The 26,948-nt window shown below is 53.2% G+C and overlaps 1 protein-coding gene across 1 annotated transcript in view; it reads right to left on the reverse strand.

Moving 5' to 3' along the window:
- The window catches only part of MPRIP (myosin phosphatase Rho interacting protein), a gene marked incomplete at its 5' end in the record, with an annotated part of 82,499 nt that overhangs the window by 10,825 nt on the left and 44,726 nt on the right, over positions 1-26,948 (reverse strand). Inside the window, 10 exons of the mRNA XM_082490290.1 lie at positions 1,629-5,498; positions 8,498-8,614; positions 9,536-10,121; positions 14,573-14,682; positions 15,116-15,205; positions 15,433-15,501; positions 16,885-16,941; positions 19,521-19,637; positions 20,154-20,295; positions 26,292-26,808. Coding sequence (XP_082346416.1) covers positions 1,629-5,498; positions 8,498-8,614; positions 9,536-10,121; positions 14,573-14,682; positions 15,116-15,205; positions 15,433-15,501; positions 16,885-16,941; positions 19,521-19,637; positions 20,154-20,295; positions 26,292-26,808 — 5,675 coding nt within the window. The remainder of the gene's footprint in view (positions 1-1,628; positions 5,499-8,497; positions 8,615-9,535; positions 10,122-14,572; positions 14,683-15,115; positions 15,206-15,432; positions 15,502-16,884; positions 16,942-19,520; positions 19,638-20,153; positions 20,296-26,291; positions 26,809-26,948) is intronic.

The following is a 26,948-nucleotide window of genomic DNA, read 5'->3' on the forward strand; positions in this document are numbered from 1 at the left end:
GTTAGCTTTCTAACCCAGGGAAGCTTCTATTTTGCTGTCTGGCCCTCTGCATCCCATAGAGGCGCAGAGAGAGGCCGGTTCGCTCTGCTCTCCTCCTGGACCACTCTGCTCAGAAGATGCTGCTTGCCTTCCCACCAGGCAAACTGCAACTCTGGCAGAACAAAGCTGAAAACAGAGGTGGGAGGTCAGGTTCATCACTTCCTCTTATTTTGCAGCCTCTACTTTGGTCTTGGTCTTTTTGCTTCTTCCAGAGGAAGAACATCCCCCGGTACAAGCGACCCTGTTTGGTGCCTGGCTGGCAGGACAAGGCGTTACCTGTGTGTCCCGCTGAGCTGAGCCTGGGGTCAAGAAAGGTTTTGCCTTCCTAAGGGTTAAGATGGAGGAGAGAGCATTCAGTGAACACCACTGCTTCCCCCCCCATCTTCCCTGGACACCTCATTCACCCCTGATGGGACGCAGCAGAACTGCTGTTCAAGGCCAGGTTGGATGGGGCTTTGAGCAACCCAGTCCAGCGAAAGCTGTCCCTGCCCATGGCAGGAGGTTGGAACTAGATGGTCTTTAGGTCCCTTCCAACTCTAACCATTCTATGATTCTATACTGCTCTCCCCAGGCTAAAACCAGCTTTTGGCTAGACATGAGTCATGCTTTACCCCCAGCCCAAATGCGTGCTGAAGATCTCGCAGCTGGAAGCAAGCTCTCCCACATTTTTGCCGCGTCTGAAGAACGACTGCTCCATGAAAGCCTCGCTGGTGCAGCCTCTGCGTGCAGCCTGCATCGCTGCCCTCTCGGCTGCCCGATCAACCTGGAAGCCTCCCCGCGTGCTGCCGGGAGTCCTCTACTGCCCTAAACCCACTGCCTAACTGGAAATGTTCTCAGATCAAAAGCAAAACACCAAACCGAGGAGGGTTTTTTGGATGCTGTACCATCTCAGGCTAGTTTTACAGCCAGTCCTGACTGGTGGAGCAATGTGAACGCAGGCACTTCATTGCCACTGGGTTTTTCTGCGCCTGGCCGGGGTTCCCCGTAACTGTGCACTGTTTGTTGTGTAAAGAATCGCTGGTGTGCAACACCAGGGTGGTTCTCCTTGCAGCCTGGTGCAGAGGAGCTTTGCTACAGAATTTGGCATCCGTTTGCAGCTATTTTGCCCAGATACAGACATTTTGAGAGCGTGACATTTCCATTTCATCTTACATTTTTGAAGGCAGCAGAGACAGACTGGAGATTTGATCAGACTGGGAAAGAGAGAGTCGAGGAATGCTTTTAAAGGGAAGTCACGAACAAAACATACGCCTCAGGTACGAGGAGAAACACTACGGTCTTCGTATTGAAGGATAACAAGAAGTTATGAAGCTACTTTGAAACCCTCCCTCCCTCTCCATGCAGAGATGGCCTCCGATAATCAACCCTCCCACTGAGACCAAGCCCTCAGCAATGCATTTAGAATACCCCAGCATGGAGAAAAGGGAAACGCCATGCTTTACAGCAGCCTTTCTAACACTTTGGGGCTTGCTCCAGCGTGCTGGCTCTTTTGGGGGACACCCTCGGTTCGGCAAGCGAACCCCAGGACCAAACGCACCCTCCTGTACACTCAGCCAGTGGAAAGCATAAAATGTTAAATGTATCAAGACCTTTAAGTTTTCAAAGTCTTTCTGGTATTTTTCCCTCAAGGTGGAAGCGTTGCCCTCCAGATGCTTGTTCTCCAGCTCATCCCTCATGACGTTCATCTGGGCCTCCAGCTCCTGGATGCGCTCCCTCAGGCCGTGCATGGAGTCCAGGTCACCGCCGGGGCCCTGCCCAGTGTCACCCGCCTCACTGGCCACCCAGGTGTCCCCGCCACCTGGGCCCACCGCGGGGGGCGCCTCTGGGTGCTGCCTCTGGTATTCATCCAGGGTCTCCTGCAGACGTTGCAGGTTCTGACTGTAGTGCTCCTGCAACGCCTGCAGCTCCTCGCCATGGATGACCTGCAGCTCCTTGATCTTGGCCTGGAACTTCTCCTCCAGCATTTGCATCTGCTCCAGGTGATACCGCTCCATGTTCTGCTTGTCACGGACGATGGCATCCAGCTGGTTGAGGCCCTCTGTCCTCTCGGCCTTCAGAGCATCCTCTGTCCTGTTTAGCTGCTCTATCACGTTTCGAATCTCCTCCTCATACCGTCCCTGCAATTCAGTCAAGCTCTTGCTGTGTTTATGCTCTTCTTCCTCCAAGAGCCTTCGCTGACTGTCAAGCTGGGACACCTTTGCTTTGAGATCAGCGTTCTCCCGTTCGAGCATGGCGATCACCTCGCCGTACTCACCCTGCTGCTTTCTAAGCAAATCTTCGTATTCGTCCCGAAGGAGAGAGACTGTCTTCACGCGCTCTTGGCAGAGCGCGTCCATGCTCTGCAAGGACTCCTTGTAGGACTTCAGCTCTCTCTCATACTCCAGTCGGACTTTGCAAGCAGCATAACAAACCTGAGCCTGAACAATTGCATCTTGGACTAACAAAGAGGAATAACGTTCAAGGTCTCCCATGCATGAATGATAGGAAAGACTCTGAGATATCTTCAGGAGCTTCTGACAGTCTCTCATCGCCTCCTCAGGAGGCAGAGAGAGTAAGGCAACAGATATTTCTCTCAGAACATTTGATTTGTCCTTTAGTTGTTGGGCAAGATCTTCCTGAATGGAAACAAGAGCTTCACTACTACGGTCCAGCAGGCTGCCAGTGTCCTCTGCCTTGGCTAATTCCTGACACGGCACCATTTGGAGACGGCTCCCATCCCAGGAAATTTGGGTTCTTTCTGAAGCATCTTTTTGAATTTCAAGTGCTTCAGAAATCTGGTGCATAACTCTGTCAAAATCAGGAGTCCTGTATGCTTTGATGATCTCCTCCAACATGCATTTATGCTGCTGGAGAGCTGTTTTGGTATTATGGAGGTCTTCTTCAATTGTTTTTAATCTCTGATGAAAAGATTCTCTCATTTTCTGTGCAACAAACCCAAGTTCTGCCTTGATCAACGTAGCATCTGCTACAGCACTGAGAAAACATGAAGAAAAGCCCAAACCTGTTGTTTCTGTTTTGCCTTCGGCTTCTCCTTCTCTGGTGCTCAAGTGCACTCTCAGCTCCTCCACCTGGCTCCAGAACTCCCCTTCCAGCAGCAGCTTCTTAGATAGGACGCTGGCCAAGTTGACTGCTGTATGAGAAACATTTGCCGGCTCCAACAAAACCACCTCAGCCGTTCCCTGGATCTCTCTCAGAAGCTGAGATATCTCAGAGCTTGCATTTTTCAAAGACTCCGCTATTTGGTTGATGAGAGAGGCCTCAAATGCCACTCTCTCAGAAAGCCATCTCAGCTGGCCGGCGTCAAACATTTCCGCTCGCTGCTCCTTGGAGACATGCTCCTCTTCTCCCAAAAAACCTCCTTCTGGAGTGGGGCTTTCTGTGATAAGGCTGTCGCTCTGCTGATACTCCGATGGGACTGGCGCCCCTCTCAAGGCTTGGATTGCGTTTGATAAGGTTGTTTCCATGCTGGACAGAGTAACAAGGAACAAATCACCCTCTTTTTCCTTGTCTGACTTGGGCAAAGATCTTAGTTGCTCCCTGCACTTCTCTAAGCAAGTCAGCGCTTGATCATTTTTCATTTGGAAACTTCCCAGCTCGCTAACGTGATTTTCTATGAGCTTGAACTTTTCCTGCCTCTCACTTTCCAGCTGTGAGATCAAAGCACTGACTTGGGATAAGCTGGTCTGAAGTTGTTCCCGCAGCTGAGACTCTGTGCTGGCCCACTGATGGTGGAGGGCGATGAGCGTCTCCTGATTATGGCCGTGCTGGCTTTCAAGTTTCATCGTTACATCTTTGAGTTTTTCCTCTGTAATATAAAGTTTGGTTTCCAGGGAATGGATGATCGAGAGATAGGTCTCAGAGTCGCTTGTCCCTGATGATGGGTAACCAAGAGCTGGCTCTGATGACATGCTTTCTTCAGACAGCGATCTGTCTTGGCTCGTGTCTGAAGAGGTACTGCTTGTCCAGTTTTTCTCTGATCCATCTGGATGAATGTATTTTTGGCACTGGATGCTCGAGAAACGGATTCTTTGCCTCTTGGCCCCCATGATTCCTACATCAGGCTTTGCTAAGGCTTTCTGAACTAATTCTTGGTCCTGGAGCTCTACAGCTTTCGACGGGGAGCCGAATTCTTCTGCTTGCCTCTGGCTGGTCTCAAGAACCTCATCCTCTTCCTCTTCCTTCAATGCGTAAGTCAGAGCTGGGAGGACATCCTGAGTTTGCAGAGGCTGCCCCAGTTGGGAAGGATGAGTTTCGTCAGCCTCGAGACTGGGGCCAAGGTCTTCCACCTCCTCAGCACATGGACCTGTGACTACACTAGCTAATTTCTTTAAAGCCTCCTCCTTGGCCTTTAGCTTTACTTTAGTCTCCTCTAAACTGTTATCTAAAGCAACCATTTTAACCAAAGCCTCACTAAGATCTTGATCTTTCTTCTCTACAATTCTCAAGTGCATTTCCTTAACGTGTCTCAGCTCTTCCTCTTTTTCTTTCAGCACCTTCTGCACACCCTGGAACTGATCCGACACCTCCTCAAAAGATTGTTCCAGATTGTGGTAGTTGGTCTCTTCCATTTTCAACTTGGCTTGGAGCTTGGCAACTTCGTTATCCGACTCGGCAACCTGATTCATGAGCTCGTGGAACCGGCATTTGATCTGATCTCTCTCTCTTTCGAGCTCCTTGATGTGCTCTGCGAGTTTCTGGATGCTGGCCTCCTTCATCACCAGCTGCTCCTCCAGCTGGTGGACAAGCTCGCTGCCTTCGAACTTTGCACTCAGCTTCTCCTTCTGCAGAATCTCCATTTGCTGCTCGTTATTTTGCAGCTGGTTCTCGTACTCGTTTGCCTTATCCTCCACTTCCTTCAGACTCCGTATTAAAACCTGCTTTTCCCTCTCGCAGCTCTCCAGCAAAGCCTCGTAATTCTTCTGCAGCTTCTCCTCCATGAGGATCCGCGCTTGCTCGCTAGCATTCAGCTGCCTGCTCAGGTCCGCGATCCTGTCTTGGAGCCGCTGCACCTCCTTCTGATGATCCCTCTGTAAAGCCTGCTGCATCTCCAGGTCCCGCAGCTCCTGGGTCTTCTCCAGGAGCAGAGCCTCCGCACTCTTCAGCTTCTGCTCGCTGGCCTTCAGCTGGGAGCTGAGCGCGGCCTCGCCGTGCTGCCACTCCTCCAGCTGCTCTTTGGCTTTCTCTTTTTCGCTCCTCAGGTCGCTCTTGAGCTTGGCCAGGGTCTGCTCCTTGATGGAGAGCTCGGCCGCCGCGTTACTGAGCCTCGCCTGCAGGCTCTGAATCTCGGCTTCGTGGTGCCGGATCACGTCCTTGGCCTCGGCGTAGCTGCGCTTCAGCGACTGAATCTGCTGATTGATCAGCTCTTGACGCTGGCATTGGGCTTCCAGCTCGCTTTGGAGATCTTGGTTGACTTTGTGGAGCCTCTGCCAGGCACCTGATGGCGAGGCGGCCACCTCGGTCTTAAAAAAATTGATTAAATACTAGATTAGTAACACTCTTGGCTCTCCCTTCTGAGTGTCACACCTCTGGCCAGGCAGGCCATGGAAAAGCTCCTCGCAGCGATTTGGCTGCTACCCACATGCTCCAATTGGGATGATTTGTTCTTGGCACAATTTTTTTGGTTTGTTTTAACCAACTTTTTTTTTTTTTTTTTTAATGAGCGACAACTGCCTTCCAGTAACAGAAAACACGGACCACAACATCAAAACAGCTGTACAGTAACAGGCTAAAAGGAAAAAAAATAACCAAAATCAAATAGAACCAAAACACAATGAAAAAGAAACACCAGCAGTAAAACAGAGACGGACAGACCAGAGAAAAACGGGAAGGGTGAGAAGGAGGAGGGGATGAGAACAGGTTGAGAAGAAAACAACTGCTTTTTTAGCGTGTCTGTTCTTTTTTTTCTTTTGTGAAACAAAAAGTGCACAGTTCACGTAACACAGTCCTACCGACCAAAAGCAACAACAGAAAGTGAGGTGACAGCAAATGACATCACATCCCACCCAAATGCAGGGAGACAGCACAGCCGGCGTGGCGATGTCATTTCTGTGACTGCCAAACAGGACTTAGTGGTTGCTCATCGCATTAAAGAGATGTTGTTATGGTAAAGTTTAAGACTAGGGAGGATCTAATTTCTCTACCTGCAAAAAAAAAAAATAAAAACCCAAAAAACCAACACAGGACAAAATAAAAAGCCCGACAAGTGAAGGGAGGGAAAAGGTGTGATGAGAATGTAAAACAAAAGAAACCAACCTTTGTGAGATTCAAACCAAAGCAATGTAGCATGCAAAGAGAAAACTCACAGAGAGAGTCATGCAAAAGGCGACAGATATTATGTATCTTTAAAAAAATACACAGACAGGAAGAGGCGAGAGAAGCACAGCGTTAAGCCTAGGAATTTGGCCTGCCTTGCTGTACTTTGGTTGCTGATAAGGAAAGCCCACAGATGTGACACTCAGTTATGTTAAGTTAAATTTCATGCTTTACACCAAAAACATGCAAGAACATCCGCCCGGGACAGGTTAGTACGTGACCCCTCCCGCCCGCCATGACCGGAGATGGGGGACATCTCCAGTGGGTTTGTGAGGAGCAGGAGCTCCTGCTGTTTCTCCCGGTAGGGTTCAAAGTTGGGATGCCCCGTCCCGAGGAAGCTCAGAGCGAGAGAGGGATTACACGAGGCCGGAGAGGCTTTGGTGCATGGCACATGCATCAGAGTGGGTATCTCAGAGTCTTTGATGTCGGGGCAGTGCCTGGGGGTCTGCACGGGGCTGGTCATGCTCCCAAGGAGGGGCTGGTGCCTCCCGGACAGCTCAGGAGGGATGGGCTGGCAGCAGTCAGGCTGCCCCATCGTCCCTCCCCATAGCCAATGTGGGAAACTCTCAAAAAATTAGGCACGATGAAGGTGGGGGGCACATGAAATTCAAAGGGTCCATCAAAAAAATGCCATGATGATTGCCCATCAGAACTCCCCCAGTGATTCCACTCCCTCCACCCTAGCAGGGTTTGGTGGCATTACTCCCTTCTGCAACAGGACTTTAATCCCTCTGCTCCCAGGGAAGCATGAGGGCAATCCCCAGAACAGTCAGACTGGAGTAAGCAAAAGCCTCCAACCCTTCCAAAAAACCCTCTCCCACTTCTAGGTCAAAGTTTGGGTCACTTCTTGCTGCAGCGATGATTTGCTCAGCCCTTCTGCAGACTTCCCCTCTTGTCCCTTCTCCTTGTATCGAGGCGCTATGGCCAACTTCAACATGGCATGGATGCAGCATCCACTTTTTAGCCCCATTCCCTGATTTTTCTGGGCTCCAGGCAAAGGGAGATCAGATGCCTTTGCCCCAGGGAAGTGGGAGTTAGTTACTCTTCCAACACCGCCAAGAGAAAATGGAACTCCTCCAAGCAAGCACTGTCAGCTCGGGGACTCCAGAAATAAATGCATTATTAACTCCACTGAGATCACGGGCAAGGAAGGCAAGATGCCCCCCTACCTGGGCTGGCTCCACTGCCTGTGCAACTTCTTCAGGGAAACTTTCTCCCATGAGAGAAATAAGTACACAAGATTCAGTGTCAACACTGGGTTTGCTGCCACAGGAGCACAGCGTGAGGCCACACAAGGCCACTTCGATCCAGAGCCAGATTGGCCAGGTGGATTTGAACAGGACAAAATGCTGCCCCGGCACAAAATAGGACTATGGACCCATGAGAGCAGCCAGAAGCTGCCCTGCAGGCGTCACGGCTCCTTTGGGCATGGAGGCTCTCAGAGGAAGGGCTGGGAAAAGTCCGCTTTGTTTGGAGGAGGGGAGGAAAGGCTTCCCAAGAGACTCTCCCGTCTCTTGTGCCAGAACCTCCAAAACACGCATCCAGGCTTTGCCGAGGAAAGGCATCTCATAACAGAAGAAACCACCAAAGTGATCCAAGACAACAGGTTGTTCCAGTGCAAATCCCTCTCTGGCTGCGGGGAATGGGCGCGGGAGATAAGCCTGCATGTGCTGTGTTTGCCCATGTAACCACCACACAAACTCCCCGGCCAGGAGCAACTGCTGGGCTACAAGATGCTTAGAAAGTCTTATGTGCACCCCACTGCCCGAGGGAAATATCTGGGGCACAGAAAGGGGGAAACAGCTGTTGCATAGGCAAACACAGTATGGGATGGATCAGAGGTGGACTTTTCTGAGGTCCCATCTGTCTACCACGGCTGTGTTTTGTTTTCCCTCGGGGATGCCAGTAGGTAACACTATCTTCTGTCTACAGCATCCCAGATCAGAGGTTTTGTTAAGCAGATGATCCTGGTAAGGCTACAGAATTAGCAGTATTTGCAAGAAGGTCAAATCTCTTGGAGCCCACCCGGTGGTGCACACCTCTGCGTCAACCAGGATACCCCCACAAACACCCTGGACTGAAGGCCACCAGGGTCCCCCTCGGGCGCAGAGGAAGATGGATTTCTCTCTCCTCCCCGCTCTCCTACCTGCAACACGTAGCCCTCCCGGGCGCTCTGCTCCCGCCCCAGTGCCACTTTCAGCTGGTCCTGCAGGTGCCGGTTCTGCTCCAGGAGCTCCAGGGCCTCCTTCTGCTTCTGCTCCAGCTGGAGGGACACGAACAGAGACAGCGTCCAGGGAGTGGTCAGGGGGTTGGCCATAAGGAGCAAGCGGCTCAGAGGGGACGTAGAGCAGAACGAACAGGCTTTTGATGGCACCGCTGCCTTGCTCTGCTCTGGGATCTGGATTTCATTTTGCCAAGCAAAATCCCTCCCCCTGAAAGAACTAAGTTACGCATTAGTTTAATTCGTAAAGCTCACTGCAGCGAAGGATGAACGGCACCAGCTCGTGCCAGGCATGACTCAGGCAAATCCCAGCCCGGTTCAGATCGGCGATACTCCTGGTTACTCCACGCCTGCACCCCTTTCATTCCTGCTAAGACACCTTAATCCCAACTAACAACAACCTTTGTTATCCCAGGCATGGACCTCTTCCAAGTGAGCCGAGTTTCCTCCTTTCTTTTCCTAAAATTGTAAGACTGTTTTATGTAGGCTCCACAAAAAGGGAACCTTTGTGGTGTGGGCTACAACTCAAGCCAATTTAGAGTTTTGTAGGCATAACTGCAGACACAGATCTCTACAGCTGCAGAGGCACACAGAACTATGAGCTTGAATTTAGTCTGGTTGATACAGAACAATTGTACCCATCTCATCAGAGGCAGACTGGCTAACGACCCACGGAAGTGTGGGCTGTGTTGGCTGGGAGAGGGTAACGAAGTACCACCCTTCCAAGAACAGCCCTTTCTGCAGCTGTGGGAACGTGAAAGCTGCTGGCAGAGCCATACGGGAACGGACACGGATCTGTGCCCTGTCAGCTCCCCAGGGGACCCTACAGCATCCTCACTTATTGCTATTACAAAGTTGGAATAAATGCAGCTTTTTTAAGCCTTGCTCAGGCTTCCTACAGTTCCTGCAGTGGCCTGAAGGCCATTTCGGCTGGCAGCCTGCACCCCACACACCCCGCTTTACCTCCTTCTCCAGCAGCGTGGTCAAGTGCTGCTTCGTCAGGCCCTCGTCCCGGTCCTCGCCATGGGCAAGGTGCAGGGGTGCGATGGGGATCTGCTTCTCCTCCCGCAGCGGGGTGGTCTCCACCTGGTGCCAGCGCTGCTCGATCTCCACGTGGACGTTCTGCGGTTTGATGTCCGCCGGGACAGGCAGGATCCGATCCACCTCCATCCTTAGCGCCTCTTCCGACCCTGCCCCATCCACAGCATCGATCATCTCAAAGCGCTTGCGACGCTCCTCCCGCCGCCGGGCCCGCTCCCGCTCCAGCTCTCCCGGGTCGGTGTCGGTAGCACCGGCATCCCTGGGGAAGGCGGCAGAGCTGCTCTTGGAGGAGTCTGCAGCGTTTGCACGCTCCTGCGCCAGGGCTTGCTGGATGGGGCGAAATTCAGCCCAGTCAAAGGTCTTGGACCGTCCTTCTCGCCGGCGCTCCCGGGCACGGCTCCGCTTCTGCTCCGGGTCCAGCTCAGCTTGCTCTGCATCCGGCTTCTCGCTCGGCTTTGGACCAGTCTCGAAGGAAGAGCTTGTTTTGCTTTTCTCTTCCGGCAGGGAGCTGTGAGGACAGAGAGAGGGTGAAGGAAAGTGTCAGCGGGTGCTCGAGATGGCCAGGCGCTCCCACGCATGCCTTGAAGAGCTGGGTGGAAAGGGGCTGCTGGAAGCCCAAGCAAATGCCATGTGGGTGCCCCCCTGCCCCTCCGTCTCCCGTTGCCTCTTGGGCGCAGGAGCCACCGCTGCCCTTCCCCGGGGTCGCGCTGGTGTGCAAAGCCTTGGTGCAAGCAGCCCCGGCTGCTCCTGGGCAACCCCCAGCCCCTGGAGAGCAGCCGATCCTGACCTCGCTCCTCCTCGGCAGCCACCCCAAGGGCCGGTGACCACGACCCAGCAGCAGCCCGTGGCCAAGGCAGCGACCCTGAACCGTCCTGCCGGGGCAGGGAAGAGGCTTCAAAAGCTCCTCCGGCGCCCGCAGGCTGGCTCGCTGCCCGCCTCCCCAGCTGCAGGGCTCCATGCACACACGCTGGTCCCCCGCGGCCATAGTCACGTGCTTGCGGGGAGGATGCCACCAGTCCCACCAAAGTCAGTCTGGCTTCAGAGCTGCGGGGAGGAGAAGTGCACAGAGCAGCTCCCAGAGGTCTTGGGTAACAGGGGGAAGGTTTTCCTCCTGCTTGGCGAAGTCGGGGTATTAATGGGTCGAAAACTTCTCCGTGCCACTATCTGCACTGAAGGCACAGATCTCCCCCGGGGAAACGAGCCTTGCGGGCAGCATGGGCAGCCGCCCTGGCACGGGGGCTGCACGCCGTATGCGCGGTTGTCAGTGCAGCAAGGAGAGCAAGAGTTATTCAACATACCATGGAAGTCACTGAAAATGTCCATTTCTCAAGCAAGGAATGAGTTTTAGTGCTGAGTTAGAGGGTGGTGGGTTGAGGGGGGAGACATACTCGTCAAGCAGGGAAAGTTAACAGGGGAAGGCAATACCGTTTCCAACCTACTAATCCATAAGGCCGTATTAGCTTATTAAACGTAGACATGCCAGCCTTGTAACATGCAGATCGAAATTAAAAAAGAAAATAGCAGTATGCTAAGTTTGCAGAGGAAGCCCGTGACCAGGGAATGGCAGACATTTGCTGAACCCTCTCTGCTATCAGAAGCCCCCGAGATGCCTCCTGAGGCGCAGCACTGCTGCTTGGGCTGAATCCTGCCTCTCCCCCCTTCCAGTACAACCACAGCATCCTCCCCAGGCTCCAGCCTCCAGCACAGCCTCCATAAGCTTTCTAGAAAGGCGCAGTGGGAAGAGCTGGAAAGCAGCTCCCCGGGCCCTTCGCTGCAGGCAAATCACCGCTAACAGGGACCCACGGGACAACATGCACCGAGACTGCCGGGACCGGGAGGGAGCAGCAGCAGCAGCGCGGCTTCTCCTCCCACCTTGGTAACACCCCCCAGCTCCCACAGCCAACAACCTCATGTATGTGCATGTGCTCAAAACAAAGAATGGAGCAGAAGAGGTGACTCTGCATGGGTCCAGGCTAGTATCTTCCGATGCACTTTCATCCACGGTCAAACCACGGGCTCAGTAGAGCTGGGTTTCAAGAAACTCTGGCAGTTACAGGCTGAAACCAGCTCGGAGGTAATTCCTTCTTCAGCTCTGTCACTTGCAGCTAATAAAGTAAACCTAAAAGGCATCATGATGAAACCTCTTCGCTCCTCAACCATTAGAAGATACTGCATGACTCCAAAGCCAGGCGCTCAATCTGGAGTCAGTTAGTGATTACAGCTGCATTTTAAATAAGTAAAGCGGGGATGAGATGGAGTCTTAGAATGGAAAAGAGCGGTAGGAAAAATGGGGTCCTGGGGCCCCTCGGACATTGTTAGGAGACAGAAATTATGCTGCTCTAAATACGACGGGAAAGGATCTCGGCGTTTCTAGAGGTGACATCTCTCACAAGCTCATCTCTCCTCTGCTGCTTTCCAAAGGGCATGAGATGTGTGTCAGGGAGAGGAGGGACGGCTGCTGGGAACTGAGTTAAGAGACTCAAAAGACTGACCTGAAGTTTCTCATTTCATCTCCTGCAAGTGCCCCATGGCTATTAATTCTGCTCAAGCATTTCACATCTCCTCCATCCCAGACAAAATTAATTCACATCACATGGGAGGGGGAGTCTTTGCCTCACAATGGTATTTATAGGTCAAAAGAAAAAGTTTTTTTTTTAAATATGGGTGGCTGTGGGAGCGGTGCAAGCTGCGAGCTGAGCACGCTGCTGCAAGAAGCACACGAGGGCTGCAGGGAATTTGGGGGGCATAGGGGAACTCAACCCCACCAGGGCTGGGAGCTGAACAAGGACCCAGTGCTGAAGCGGCCACCTTCTTCCTTCTGGTTATTTTATATCTGCATGGCCATCGTTAGCAGAGTGTAATTAGTGCCTCTGCAGACTGCAGGGCACTGCTGAGGGCAGGGAGCAGTGCAGCACCTGCCCCCCACCCCGAGTGCTGACACACGCGGCAATATAAACAGCAATTAGGACTTGAGTAACCCAGAGAACGTGTGTTTAGCTCAGTGGAGACTTGGCAGCGGGTTAAGGAGACGCAGCGGACGGCTGCAGGAGCATGTGGGGTCAGACTGGCCCTGGGGACGGGGCGAACACCGCTGCCCTCCTGGCACAGCAGAGCCTCCAGACTAACATCCCTCTCGCACCCCGACTGCGCTGCGCAGGCATTTGCCACCTCTCCATCACGAGCCTTTGGCAGTCTGTCCTTGGGCTTTCCAGCAGCCCCGTCCGCAAGCTGCTCCCTGGGTGTGGATATTAACAATGTGCCCAAAGCCAGGCGGGACGGGCTGGGATAGCCCGCGGCACCCACGTGCGGTGGCAAAGGGCTTGCGAGCAAGGCACTGGGTGAACACAGCCCCGCTTCACGCACGGCACAGCCTTTCAGCCCACAGCTACAACTTCTCAGCAACGTGACTAACCCACGCCAGAGCCTACCCCATCCGAAACCAGCTCGGTGGAAAGCCGACAGAAGTGCACCTATAATTCCCTTTTCTCCAGCTCAATATCGGGATTCCCGGTCTATTTATGTAGCGTAACAAGTTACTGCCCAACTGGTACCTGGGCTTGGACCCTCTCACTGGGGTAAGCCAAGTCAAACCACTTTGCGTGGGCTCAGCGCAGATGCAGAGCACGGGACTACCGTACCGCAGTAACCTGTTAGGCTATAAATATATCTGGCTCTTTAAAGGCTGAAAGGTCTCCTCAAATTTCCTTGGTCTTCATCTTCATATCTAGTCACATCGGAAGATACCAGTGAGGGGAAACCACGTGTCAAGACCAGGTTGCTTCTTCCCTTCTTTCTGGCTTTTATTTAAACAAAAAAAAGGGAGGGAAAAAAAAAGAAAAGAAAAGAAAGAAAAATAAATGGAAACCGCAGGACTTCCCATCCGAGGTGCAGAAAAGGAGGAGCATGCAGTGAATCACAAGATATACAAACCACAAAACGTTAATACAGGAGAGAACACAGTTTTCCAACCTGGGCTTCAGCACGGATAGTTTCAAAGAGAAGTTTTTCCTGGGATTGCATGGAAATCAAACATACACAGGAGTGAGGAGAGAGGTGGCTTCCCCGAGACCCCCGCGAGATCCACCAGAGCTCGGGCAGGGCTGGGAAATGGTGGCCGAGTGCCAAGCGGGATGGGGAAGGAGAGGCTGGAGCATCTCCAGGTCAACAGCACCGGGTGAGAAGAGCCATTCCATCAATGCGGGGACAAACCTGGCAAAAACCTGCTTGTTGCAGCTACGGTAAGGACAGGAGACGGAGTTAATGGTGCGGCCGTGTCCACGAAGCCTGTAAGAGGTGGCCCGTACGAGTGTGGCTGGCGCGGTTAGCTGTGAGGAGGTCAAACACCCTTTACCCGCAGCCACAAGCGCTCACAGAAGGTACTCTGTGAAGCCGGGGGGGGTCCCTTCCTCTGGCACTGATGGCAGAAGGAGACGCGAGCATTGCTAACGTGTAAGGGGAATGAGCTGCGGCAGCTATCTGGAAGATCAAAAGAGGAGGGAAGATGATTTGCTGGCTGGAGTTTAAAATATATCAGAGCCAAACAGCTTCTAAATTGAACCCTGGGCTCATGCTGCCGTGACCCGCGGAGGGGATGGGCAGCTCATGCTGAACAGTAGCCAGAGGAAAGGGGGAACCCAGCACAACTGAATCCAAGTGGTTTCACAATACCTGGTGGGAATCCAGAGGAGCCTTGATATAGCAACAGTATTTCATACTCCTATGCACAAATTAAAGCCACATTTTCAACCCTCTTTGAAATCTGTACACGTAAGAGTAACTCAGCATACCAGCATCCCCACAAAGCGTATCCAAATTAAGCCCAGAGAGAGGGATGTGAGAAAGAGCTGCAGCTTCCAGGAACGGACAGGCTCAGAAGGAGGAAAAAAAGGGGACAAGGGAAGAGGTACTCCTACACAGCAAACCAGACAACTGCAGGGGCTGCTGAACTCCCCCCTTTACCTTGTTACGTCGGGAGCAGTGGTGGGGCGAACGTGCTTCATGATGGTCTGGATCCAGTTGCGGCGAATGCCCGACGTCATGGCGGAGAGGGTGAATTCCCCTTCCTTTGTCTAGGGAGAGAGAAGGACCGGCTCAGAGCAGCTGATCGTACCCACCAGCACCTTCCCACCCACCTCAATAGCACCCCGCACCCAGCCCCGAGCACCCAGTGCTGGGGCACTGCTTGCCGGCCGTGCAGAGGTCGCACCCAGCCCCTCCATCCCCCACCACGCTCACGGTGGGAATTAACAGTTCTCAGCCATCAGGCTGATGTTGCCATAGCTGAGACCGACAAAACCTTCCCCTTCCCCTCGATTTTTTGTGAACCAAAAAACTGCCTCTCAAACCCAAGGTGACATGTTTCCAGAGCTCGGCAGAGGATGCAAGAGTGACCTCTCTTAGGTGTCTCCCTTGCCACGGACGAGCATCCCCAAGCAGCAGCAAAGGATGAGCAGCCCCGTTGGCTGGCAGCCGGACTCTTCCTCCTCCCCACGTTTTACTTACGTGGATCTGGAAGCCGTAGTTTCGCTGAACTGGGTACTCAGTAACATCATAGCATGTGGATAAATCGATTTCTCCATCCAGGTCAGCTGCCTGGAGAGGGAAGAAGTAAAATAAGTCATAATGCTTTGCAATCCCAAAGCGCGGTGCGCTCGCAGGGTGGGCATGCAGCAGGTCCTCGAGAAGTATAAAGCCCTGAAGAGCAATGCTCCAGGACTTTGGCATCTGGGAAGACAACCTGCCCGGGTTCAGTTTGGGAGCACCTGGGGCTCCCCTGGCTGCAGAGCGATGGGTTGAACGCTGATGGGGAAGACACTTACCTCCTCTGCCACAGAATCCCGGTAGTATCTGAGGCTCTGGTCGGTCAGCACAAACCAGTGCTTCTTCCACTAGGAAACAACAAAGACAGGGCAGTTACAATTCTGCTCCTTCCTCTCCAGTGGAGCCTGGGCAGCTCGTCGCAGGTCACCCGGCAGAGATGCCCCGCAGGGAGGCAGCTCGCAGCCTTTCCCCTCCCAGATCCGCACCCGGCTTCGCCGAGAGGCCCTCCAGGGGAAAGGAGAGACCCGAACAGGCAGCAATGCAAGGGACACCGTGATGGTTTGCACCGCCAGGACCCCAATTTCCCCAGTGCTGCTGCACCGCCAGTGCGCCAGACCCTCAGCGGCACCAACCCTGCATGCAATGGTGAAATACTGCGAGAGCCACGGGGGCAGTCGGAGCCTTCCCATTAGCTCCACTGGCAAGACGATGCTTTTAGCGGCTGCACTTAAAGCCTTGGAGGGACAATTTTTAGTGAAAAAAAAAACAAACAGTAAAACATTCATGTTTTATCTGCAGTACCTAGAAATTGAATTGCAGCCTATTCCTGGCCCTTGCTCTCTACAAATACGCCTTCTCCACGCTCCCAGCGAGGCACAGGCTTACCCAAGGCAGCTTTCAGTTAACAAAGCACTCGCTCCAGCAGCTGATTCCCCCACTGGCTACCTACAGCCGTGCCCCAGGGTCCCCGCAGCAGAGCCCAGGCCACGGCGCTCACAGCCACGGGCGAGTCGCCCTCATTCTCCCTCGACAGGCTGAGCAGGAGGGAAGGAAATCCGGGGAAGGGGCATCTGCAGACAGCCACAGGCACCCACAGAGCATCAGCAGCTCATCTCTAAGGGTCTGATAGAGCAGCACATCCCGCATCCCTCCGGGAACGGACAGGAGGAAAGCGGCAGCGGCTGCTTCCCTCAGTGCGAACTCAGAGGCACTTATTTATTTTTTGGCCTTGCCATTTCCCCGGCGCTCAGGAGACTTTATCTGAGGCTCATTACTGACGCCAAAGAGGTTGCTGGGTCACAAGGGAGACGAGACTAATAGAGAACGGGAACACGAAACCAGTGCTGCTATCCAAGCTGCCCCGGCTCCCTAGAAACCCACGACATGATATCCAGCTGTGGGGCTTTGAAACCTCCCCAGGACAGACCATCAGCTATTCCCGCTCCAAGACAAACACCGTTTGCACGGGGCTCGCGCACAACCGCTGCTGCCTGGCTCCAGAGCTGCACCAACTCCCTGTCGCTGCTCCGCCCCAGTGCCTACATCTGGTTTCTCCCATCTGGAGTACACCCCAATACTGATCTACCCTTCAAGGGCATCGGGGCTTCGTTCCCCGCTGAGAGCAGCCCCATGCACAGCCGGGATGTCGGAGTGAGCGTCGGCTGCCAGAAACTGGCATCAACCACGGCACCTAAGACTGACGCGAAGGGCAGAGCTTCCCCTGGACTCACCTGCCCATCCTCGTACTGCTTTGTCAACCAGCCCTTCTTGAAGTTCAGCAGGTCGGGCTGCAAGAAAGGAGAGAGGCGGTCAGAAGGGAGGGTGGAAGTGTCTGCACCCAGCCAGGGAGGAGGCAACAGCAGTGGCTTGATAAAACACAGCGCGGAAATAAAAGAGACCAGCAACAGTTAAATTGGATCATTATACTGCGCGGAGCTAAACGTTTGCTCCCAGGAGGAACACAGACCTGCTCTACGGTTTATTCAGGCTGTCCCTTTCCTAGCATTTCTCTTGTAATTTCCTACTGCTACACCAGCAATTCAGAAGAAGGAGAAGCAAGGAATTAGCAAGACTGCAGGCAGTTTTGTCCCTCTATTATATATTACGAAAGAAAAACTGTGTGCTATTGATACAAGGCTGCAGGGTTCAAAACAAGACTGAGCTCCCGAGGCTGGAAATACAGGGAATCCCAGCACTGTGCCACCCAAACGACACCTGCTCTTTCCTCCAAAGCGGGTGCATCAGGGTGTTGAAGCTCGGAGAAAAGCAACCAAGACAGCGTGGGATAACTCCCGCCAGCCCTTCCTCCCAGCCCTGCCCGCGTGCGGGGAAGGATGTGGTGGAAATGCTTTCGCTCCCTCGAGGCTGAGCTCCTCCAGCTGCTCCATGTGCTGCAGAGCAGAGAAGGAAAGGAGAGCAGAGTGTGAAATGCAGCTGTAGCATCTGAAATGGGCTATTGCAAGGGGAGCAACGGAAAATTGGGGTCTGGAAGCCTATTCCATCCAACTTATGCTGTGGGGCAGCACATCCCACATTTGAGTGCTCCCACGGTGGCAGGAACCCAGTCCCACTCCACAAAAACACAGGGGCAAGTAAATGCCACCTTGTCCTTCCCAAAGCCCTAGAGAATCAGAGGAGGGTGCGGACAGATGCCAGCCTGGGCAGCCCTGGCTGTGACGTGGCTGCAGGCAATAAACCCACCGAGCCCCACCAGGACCTGCTGACAAGACAGCGATAAGCCATGGACAAACTATACAGCAAACTGCATTTGCAATGGCTACATCCATCTCTGAAGTAGGCTATGAGAGTCGGGCATCCTAACCCCAGCCCTGATTTACCCTGAGACAGCCATACCACCACCCACCTGCTTCTTCTCTGCCAAAGTGCAGGTGGGATCGTGTGCTCGGGGTCTGGATACTATTAAATCCCTCTCTTGTACTACATAAAGCAAAGAATCTACATTTTGGATCAAAAATAACCAGCTCCCAGCCATGAACTTTGCAGAGAGGGAAAACAGAAGGACTGCAAGAGTTACAGTTGTTCACGGGCTTATTATTTATCATCTGGGACAAAGCACAGGGCAAGAATCTTCTCCAAAAGCAGATAAAACCCTCTTTAGCAGCATTCATACTGCTTTACTGTATCTCTTAGTTTCCTTAAAATTTAAGCAAAGGTGTAGAAGCAGCCAGAAAGGAAAGATGCTGCTAAGCAGTATACGCAGGTTTCAGACTGGGCTGCAGCGAGACACTACAGAAGCACCCAGAGCGGGAAGGTTTCTCCTGCAGGTCCCGCTCCTCCATGGAAACCCCTCCGCTTTCCTCCGAGCGCCCAGGCAGGAAGGAGAGCGCAGCCTTTGCCCAAAGCTGCAGAGCTGCTGAAGCTTGAAAAGTTTGGGACCAGCTGCTACTGAAGGGAGTACGTATTAGAAACCAAAACCAGGTGAAGCACTTGATGGAAGAGATACCCAGGCAGTGCAAGCCACAGCTCTGCTGTAACCCACCCAGCCCAACAAGGGATGAACTCTCCTCGGCTTTGATCCTGACGGATAACCGATCTGATCTGGCACAGTGAACCCAATGGGCAGGGGAGAGTCTTGCAACCATGGCTGCAAAACAGCAGGCACGCAGGTTTGTTCTTATGTTGCTACTTTTATGGCAGGAGTGGCACAATAAAGGTGTATTTAATGCAAGGAAAAGGTTTTCTCCCCACTGGCTGCATGGTTTTCTCGCCTTCATTAGACGATGTGCATCGCCACTTGATGTGCACTTCTCGCACCTTTTTATTACCACCAAGAATTTAAAAATCACTCTTGTGGCTGTACAAGTCTACATGAAAAGCTACTACAGAAACGGTAAGCTACTGCATTTTTCTGAGAAGTCCTTGAATAGAAGCTGTCTATCCCCGAAAAATGCAGCTCGTATTTACAATGGCCGTGTAATCTTTTTGTGAGATTAGCAAGTATATTTATTTTGTTCCTACAGAAGGGTGGTGAGTGAGAAGAGAGCATTTTTGTGTTTGTTCTGTACTGTTTGCCTCCAGGTCTGGTGAGCATTTGAAATATGCAAAGGGAGGAAAGCTCAGGAGGGCAGGTTCAGCCCTTCCTCGTAGCCTTCATCCCGCTCACACCCACCCGCAACTGCATAAACATCAAGGAAGCAGCATTAGAAAACTAGGCCACGTGTTAGCTCTCCTTAACATGCTAAGTGTGAAGCCAAGTCACCGAAACCTGCTCCAAATCCAAGCGTATCCTGTGTCCTACATGCTGGCTACGGGGAAAGCAGCAGACAGTCCGGTTTTCACTGGACCTGCCTGGGAAGGGCCTCTCACGTCCTCCCCCAAGGCAGAGGACACGGCCCTGCTCGCTCACCGTCATAGAGGACTCTGTGGACCTTCTGTCCAGCGACTTTGCCCGGCGATGCGGGGACAGAGGAGATGCGGACACATCCAGGATGGAGCCCACAGCTGCACCTTCGCAAGTGAAGTCCTGTGTAAACAACGTTAGCCCAGATCAGCGCAGGAACTAGGACAGCAAGTCCCACTCTCTTGGCTCGTGGCATAAAAATCCGCATATTTAAGGGGCATCTCAGCCTCCGAACAAGTGTCATTTCATTGGCAATACATTTTTTGGTCCTCTCAGGCATTAATCTGTTCCCAATATATCTAAGCGTATCTGGGACTCTCAAGACTGCGTGTTTCTTTTGTAACTTCACCCCATCCTGATGCGTCCTGCCATGCCAGATCTGAAGTTTCCCTCTTTCTATTTGGGAGGCAGGAGAAAAGACAGCCTCATTTCCTACTCTGATCTGCAGCTGGGCCAAGGGAGCAGAGCAGCAAGCAGCAAACCTGCACGAACTGAGCACACACAGCCATTTGGCTCCTGCATGAGTGACTCCAGATCCTCTGCTCCACCCAGGGAGAAACCCTATAGCTAAACCCTCTATCCTGGGCTGCCAGATCCCAGCTGCCATCCTCCAAACCCCATCCCGAAACCTCAGCTTACCCGTTTCCGTGGGAAAACCCTCTTCTCGCTCCTGCCCTGCCGCGTCTCACTGGAAAGGGCAGCACCAGCTGACACATTCGTTTCCATGTGCTCCGCGTTCTCAATATCTAATGCCTCAAATTTTTCAATTACCTGGGATCGTCTGGAAAACAGAGAGAAAGGGGAAACCAGAGCCGGTTTAAACACAAGAACAGCAACTGCGCTGAGTTGTACAATCCCACAAATTTCAGGCTGCAGAATTGCTCGACCCAGTGTTCATGCACACCTGGCTTTTGGTCCCTGTTTCTCTGCAAGCTCTAGCGTGCACAAATCCAGGGCAAAACGCCCCGATCTGACGTGCACCGTTTTACCTGCAGCCAAAGTGGGGAAAAACCTCACGCTACTCATCTCCGCAAATATTATCTTCTTAAACATCTAGAAAAACCTCGCAAAACCAGCAATAACTTTTTACTTGTAAATTTGACAGCCCTTTGAGAAGCGGGGATTATTGAGCAGCTTTGGCTTAAGCTTTGGCTTTACTCTCCTGCACTGCAGCTATCAGTGGTCCCCCAGGCCACAGAGCAGAGGCACATCAGACCACGCCGGGGTGCAGAGGTAACGGGTACGTACGGGTCACCCTGCGTGTTCACTACAACAGATACCCTATAAAAACTCAGTCCCACACGGTAACGTCCCCAGGATTGTACTGGAGTGTCTGTAGGTGCCTCCAGACAATGGGTCTGGCTCGCAGGGTGCTCTAGCTGAAGAGGCATGAGGAGATGAGGAGCACCCTGTGCAGGCACTGCGGGGCGTCCCCAGCGAAACCCCGGGGCTCCACCCTCCTCTCAAACTGGTCTGCAAATCTGGTATGGACAGCAGGGAGCACAACTTGGGCTCTCAGACACCGCCTGGGTGGCCCATCACACCGTGGCACACGTGTCTGCGAGGACGGAGGAGAACTATGATGAAATGTGGATGGAGCAGGAGCCAACTCTGGACCAAACCCAAATGGGATGTTCCTAAGAACGAGCAAACAACAGGCCTTTGCAGGTGGAATCAAAAGTGCCATTTCAGCATGAAAAGCTCCTCACTGACCCACAGGAGAGGAAATACTGGAATTTTCAAAGGACCTGCTGGTGTCTAAGTTTGCACGCCTGGGGGTTCGGCCAAGTATCAACCTCAGGTCTTTAATCACAACCTGGGAACGTGAAGCAATAACCCACTACCAACACACACGCCAGCTAAGCTCCAACCTGTGAGGTTTAAAGCTCAATTTCGAACCTCCCCAAAAAGCTCAGTCGGGGTGGGTTCTTGACACAAAATTTGGACCCACGCGTGCCGCATCTAAACTCGGGGCTGCTTGTTCTGTGCGAACCTCTGATGTGCATGAAAATCACAATGGCAACCACATGAGGGGAAACAGGTTATCCAAAAAAACCCCCATTTTTAACACTTTCCACAAAAAGGAACAGCAGGTTAAGGACTCAAAACACATGAGATGTTCAATTTTCAACCAACATTTGCACCAAATTCCATAAATGAGACGAACAGTCTGAGCACATCGCATTCCCCGGCGGGCTGGGGGCCCCCCCACTGCTGCTCAGAGCCAGGCTGCCAGGACCGGGTGCTGAAGCCCAAAACCAAACTGGAAGGGACAAAATCGGTGGGGAAGACTTTGCTTTGTAAATTCAAATCTCTCCAATGTTTTTACGGGACATCTGCTCAGCCCCTGCTGCCTTCCCAGTTTGCAGACTGGGAGCGGGCAGATCCCGGGCTCGCGCAGAGCTCCCAATCCCCCTGGGATGTTCTGCTCACGAGATGTCCGTTCACAGAAGCCAGCCTGCGGAGCCTAAATCCACATCCTCTGTCCACCAACAGACGGGGAACTGTTTGGGAGTCACAATTTTTTAACCCTTTTTACACTGGCCCGGCCTTCTCTGAGTCTCAGTTTAGGAGGGAGTAAGAGGTCTGTGAATTAACATTGTCTGTGCCCTATTAGGTGAAGGCCTGAAGAAAAACAAATCAGGAGAAAAATAAAAAAAAAACCCAACCAAAAAACATAAAACAAAATCAAAAGCAGGTTGATTTCTCATGAAAGGGGCTGCACCACCAGGTTGTTCTACGGCTTGAGATTGAGATGAGATGGTAGCGAAGCAGGCGAAGTAAAGGCGGACACGTCACACAGCAACACAGCAGGAGAAGGTGGAGAGCAACAAGACCTGGAAGAAAACAAGGCTGGAAAATGAATGAACAGAAGAGGAAATTATATATCTGCATCTACATACAAAACAAAATCAAAATCATTCCAGTAATTCGTCATTGAAAAAGGGAGGAGAAAAATAAATCACTGCAACCAAATCACAGCCCCAAGGGTTAATATCATCTGGATTACAGGAAAGAATCGTGTTTTTTTTTCCCATTAGCTCAACATTTCAGAGAGGTTACTGCTAGAGATCCTGGGGGGACGGGGAGGGGAAGGGCTCTCCTCTCCTCCCCACTGCGCGGAGGAGCTGCTCCCTCTGAACAGCAGCTCTGTGTTGACAAAACAAGGCTGCAGACAGGTAGGAAGAAGCGTTTTAAAAGCTGCGGTGCCATTTAGTGCTTTCTCAACTACAAAGCTCGTCCCAAGGAGTTCCTCGGCCATGCAGACTGTTAATCTTTTCCAGGCCACTAAACCCGAGCTGCAGATCTCGGCTGTTAGGTGCAGGGGTGCGTGCGGTGGGAAGGAAAGCTATAAAGACCAGCACGAGCTATCGGTAAAGTGATTTTTTTGATTGGAAGAAAGGGCTTGTTTTTATTGGATTCATTCATTATTTAGCAGCAAGAAAGACAGCGAGCGTCAGGAAAAGGGAGAGGAATTTCCCCAAAAGGTCCGCAAAAATGAAGAGGATAGTAATACAAGAAAAAAAGCCCTATACTTGGGAGAGCAGGCACTCCTCTCTAGGGGTAGAAGCAGCATTCAGAGCAGAGCCTTACATCTCAAGAAGCTCCAGAGAAGGAATTTGTGAAAGAAACGTCTTTTAAGCGATTTCAGGCAGTTCTGCTATTTATTGAGGCCAGAAATATTCCTCAGCCCCCTGACCATGCTCCTACAGGAGATCTGGCAGATACCACAGTGCGCTCTTGCCAGCGTGAGCAGAACGTGGGGTCAACCAGGAAAGCCGTGGTTTTAGACACTGCATCCCTGGAATTGTGCAAGAAAAGCCAAGTTTGCCAACCAGAATTCCCAGCGCTCCCCAGGGAGGTGCAGGAGACAGGTGAGCCTGCAGCCGCATACCCGGAGGAAGGGGCTCCGAGTCTCTGCACCCCAAGGACTCCCCACCCCGACGGTGGTCTCCTTCCCAAAGCTGCTGACACCTTCCTGAGATGTGCCAGGATTTATCCCCGCAGCTGCAGAGCCTCGCTGGGATATGGGGAGCAGCATCCAAGGTTGTGCCTGCAGCCCTCTCCGCTGTGATTTTGTGTGCAAAACAGGCTTCGAGATTTATCCACGGGGTTCCCAAAGAGCTGCTCCAGCCCTTTCGCCTTAGGGATGGGTCTGAGGTGGGAGACCGGAGGCACGGCTCGACCTCTCTGGACGCAGACCCTCTGCCCCAGCCCGTTCGGGCCCCCCCGCAAGGTGACGGCAGCGCGGTGCCGCCAGCCCCGGCCTGCCGCGTGCCAGCAGAGGGAACTCGCACTCCGCCGCTCTGCCAAAATCATGGAGATTATCTCTTTTTTTTTTTTTTTTTTTTTTTTTTTTTTCTGATTCATGTTTCTGAGCAGCTGTGAGCTCAGCCATCGGCATGGGGCGTGGAGTCAGCGTCAGGTATAAATGGTCAACACGGAAAATTTCCAGCATGGTCCTGGACATAAGTCATGTAATATCTCTTACTATAAGGAAACAGGACAAGAAGCCTGAAAAACAGCTTTATCTGGAGCTAAGCCTACAGGTGTGTCACTCAGGATGCAGCACTGGGTACCTAAAATAATTCTTTTTCATCCATCGCTCCGACCCTCACGCTGATTTACAGTGGGTAAACGGAAAACGGGAGGAAGAGCCGAAAATACCAACAGAATCAGAGCAAGTTCATCTGGCTGCACTGAGAGATGAAAGGCTGATCCAAACGATGCCCGGCTGGCGCCTATGGGGTTGGCATGTAGGCAAGCGATTTCAGGCAAGCGTTCCCGGGCATGTTAGTGGGTTACCGAGAAGGATTATTAGAAATGGTGTTAAACCTGGGGGAAAAAGCTGACCCCACAGCACAGAAGTGAGTTATTGTATTTGCTCAACCTCAAACAGCAAAGCCTGAGATTGGAGGAGAAAAATGAGAGGGATATGTGGACTGGGTAAACTCAAATTTAAAAAGCAGCCAAGCCAAGCTGAGCAGGGTGCTGGCGAATGTTAATTCCCTGGTACGATGCCGGACTGCCTCTCCGTGCCCTCCCAAGTCCACCCAAGCTCCGGGACGCACAGCCTCTCCACCCACGCCACCCGCAGGGGCCAATTCCCAGGTTACCGGAGGAGAAATCAAACATGCCTGTCCCAAAACACCCGCCGTCGAGCTGCCCCTGCTCACAGCACACTCTCCTGGCGCCACGGGCCACCATCTCCCACCAAACCCAGCCAAACCTTCCGGCAGATGGGGACCCCTCTCCCTACTCTCTGCCACCATCTCCCTCCCAAACGCCGGACCAGGCTCAGCCCTGCGGGCAGCAAAACCCCGGCGCCTGGTGCAGCGCTCGCTCCTCTCCCTACACCCCTCCTGCTCTGACAAAAGCCCCGAGCTGACACAGGGAAATTTTTGCCAATACTGATAAAGCAATAAAAACCTGTTAACAGCCCCAGAAGCCCAGCTGGGCTGGGAAAAACAGATTTTCCCTGGGAAAAGGCACCCGCCAGCAGGCAGTGAGTGGGGCTGACATTAAAAAAGGACAGTCTCTGGCAGCAGCGTCCTCTCCCGGGCCCTGTTATCTGCCTGTAAATCTGCTCCTCCCTGTCCTCGGCTGGCACAGCCCAGCTCCGTGCAGGATCCCAGTGCTGCACCATACCCCCGGGGCTGGAGCGAGGGACTGTTGGCACCGGAGGAACACGCTGTCCTCTCGCACTGGGGACACGATCTCAACCACACCTGAGCCCACAACGCTGCACCAGCTCAGCCTGCAAACCAGCAGTTACCTGCCTTTCCTCAGCCCCGTCCCCAGCCGGGGTGGCCAAGGGACCCATGTGGCATCCCTCTCCTCCATTCCAGGGAAGACCCCATTCCCACGGCAGAGAAAGCCAAACTCTTCACCTTTATTCCCAGTCCAGCACTCGCTGCCGGAGCTGGGCTGGGTTTGGGATCCTCCTGCCAACCGGCAGCACAGGCACAGAGTTGCAGCGTGCTTCCCAGACCCGCTCCCAGCTCTCGGAAGCCAGGCTGGAAAACAGTCCTTTAGGGGCTGGGAAGAAACGGATGAGAAGCGCTTGCTGAAACCGTGCGAGAGAGAACATGCCCGGAGGAAAACCAGGGCAAGAAAATCAGACTGGCAGGCGGCCCTCTCGCCCAGGGCCTGTCTCCCCGTTTGCTCCGCTGCCCTCACCCCACAAAGGCGTCTCTCCCAGGGCAGGTCGAGCCCATCCTTCGCCTCACCCGGAGAGCGCCAAGCCCGCCGGTGCGCGGTGCGGGCGTGCGTGCAGACACCCTCCCCGTCCTCCTCCGCGCTAAGCTGTTTTGCAGCCCGCTGCGCCCTGCCTCGGCGCTGCACCCGCCTCTCCTCTCCCAGATTAACGCCGTGACATTTTGAAACCTCTCTCAGCTCATTAGGCAGTTGCGTAACGCAGCCGGCACTAACACCATTTAGAGAGCTAACCTAATTAATGGTGCCAGCTGCCAGCGTGTGCCGCGCCGGGGATGGGACCGGGAGGGTGGGCTTGCTTGCCAATGCGGCCACTGGACATCACCCACCTCGGCTAGCCGTTCCCAAAGCAGCCAGGCAGGGTGACACCTGCCCGCTGGCACTACTAAGGACATCCCACCGCCTGGGCGGTGTGGATGGGTGTTCTTAAACCTAGGAGCACTGGAATACAAAGGGGCTTCACCCGGCAAGTCTCGCCTGCTCCGTGCGGGGCTGCGGCAGGGACCCAGCCTCGCTGCCGTTGCAAGCATGCAAGGAGGAGATTAGCCACTCATCCCTTACCTTCTCTCATTGCCAAAGAGCCGGGCCACTTCTTCTCTCCCAGGGCTACGGGCCCGGGTTCTCCGCTCTAGCCGCTTCCTCTCCACCTGGAAGGCCTCACGATTACTGATCCTAATGGCCTTGGGAACGTCGGCCAGGGTGGTGTACTGCCGGCTGGCTTTAAAAGAAAGGGGACGCCCCGATTTTTCAGCTCCCCTTCCTACATCTCTGTTGCTGGAGTCCTTGTGCATGGGGCAACTGCTCTTCGAGTCCAAGGAGTTCAGAGAGAAGCTGTGAATCATTCGGTCGCCTGATCGAGTACCTGGGGAAGGAAAGGGCTGGGCATGCTCCTGCGAGGGCGATTTGGGATAACTGTACCTGTTGTTCGGGGTGCTGGGGCTGGGCGGGCTCGGCGGGGGCGGCAGCTGCTGTTCTTCCAGCTTCGAGTCTTGCTTGGTCTTCTCCAAGGAAAAGTACCCACTCTCGACACGCGTCTTCCGCCCACAGTCTATCCGGTCTCCGTTCATGGAGCTCTCGTCTAAAGGACAGAGAAGTCACCGTGTTTGGTTTCAAGTCCAAGTTCTGCTTTTAACAAAACACACCCTAATTCCACCCAGGACAGGGGCAGGAAACGAGAGCAGAGATGTCCTGGGCCCCATCCCCACGCTGTGCCACCTC

The sequence above is a fragment of the Vanellus vanellus genome, assembly GCF_965231255.1.
Source record: "Vanellus vanellus genome assembly, chromosome: 14".
NCBI classification, from domain to species: domain Eukaryota; kingdom Metazoa; phylum Chordata; class Aves; order Charadriiformes; family Charadriidae; genus Vanellus; species Vanellus vanellus.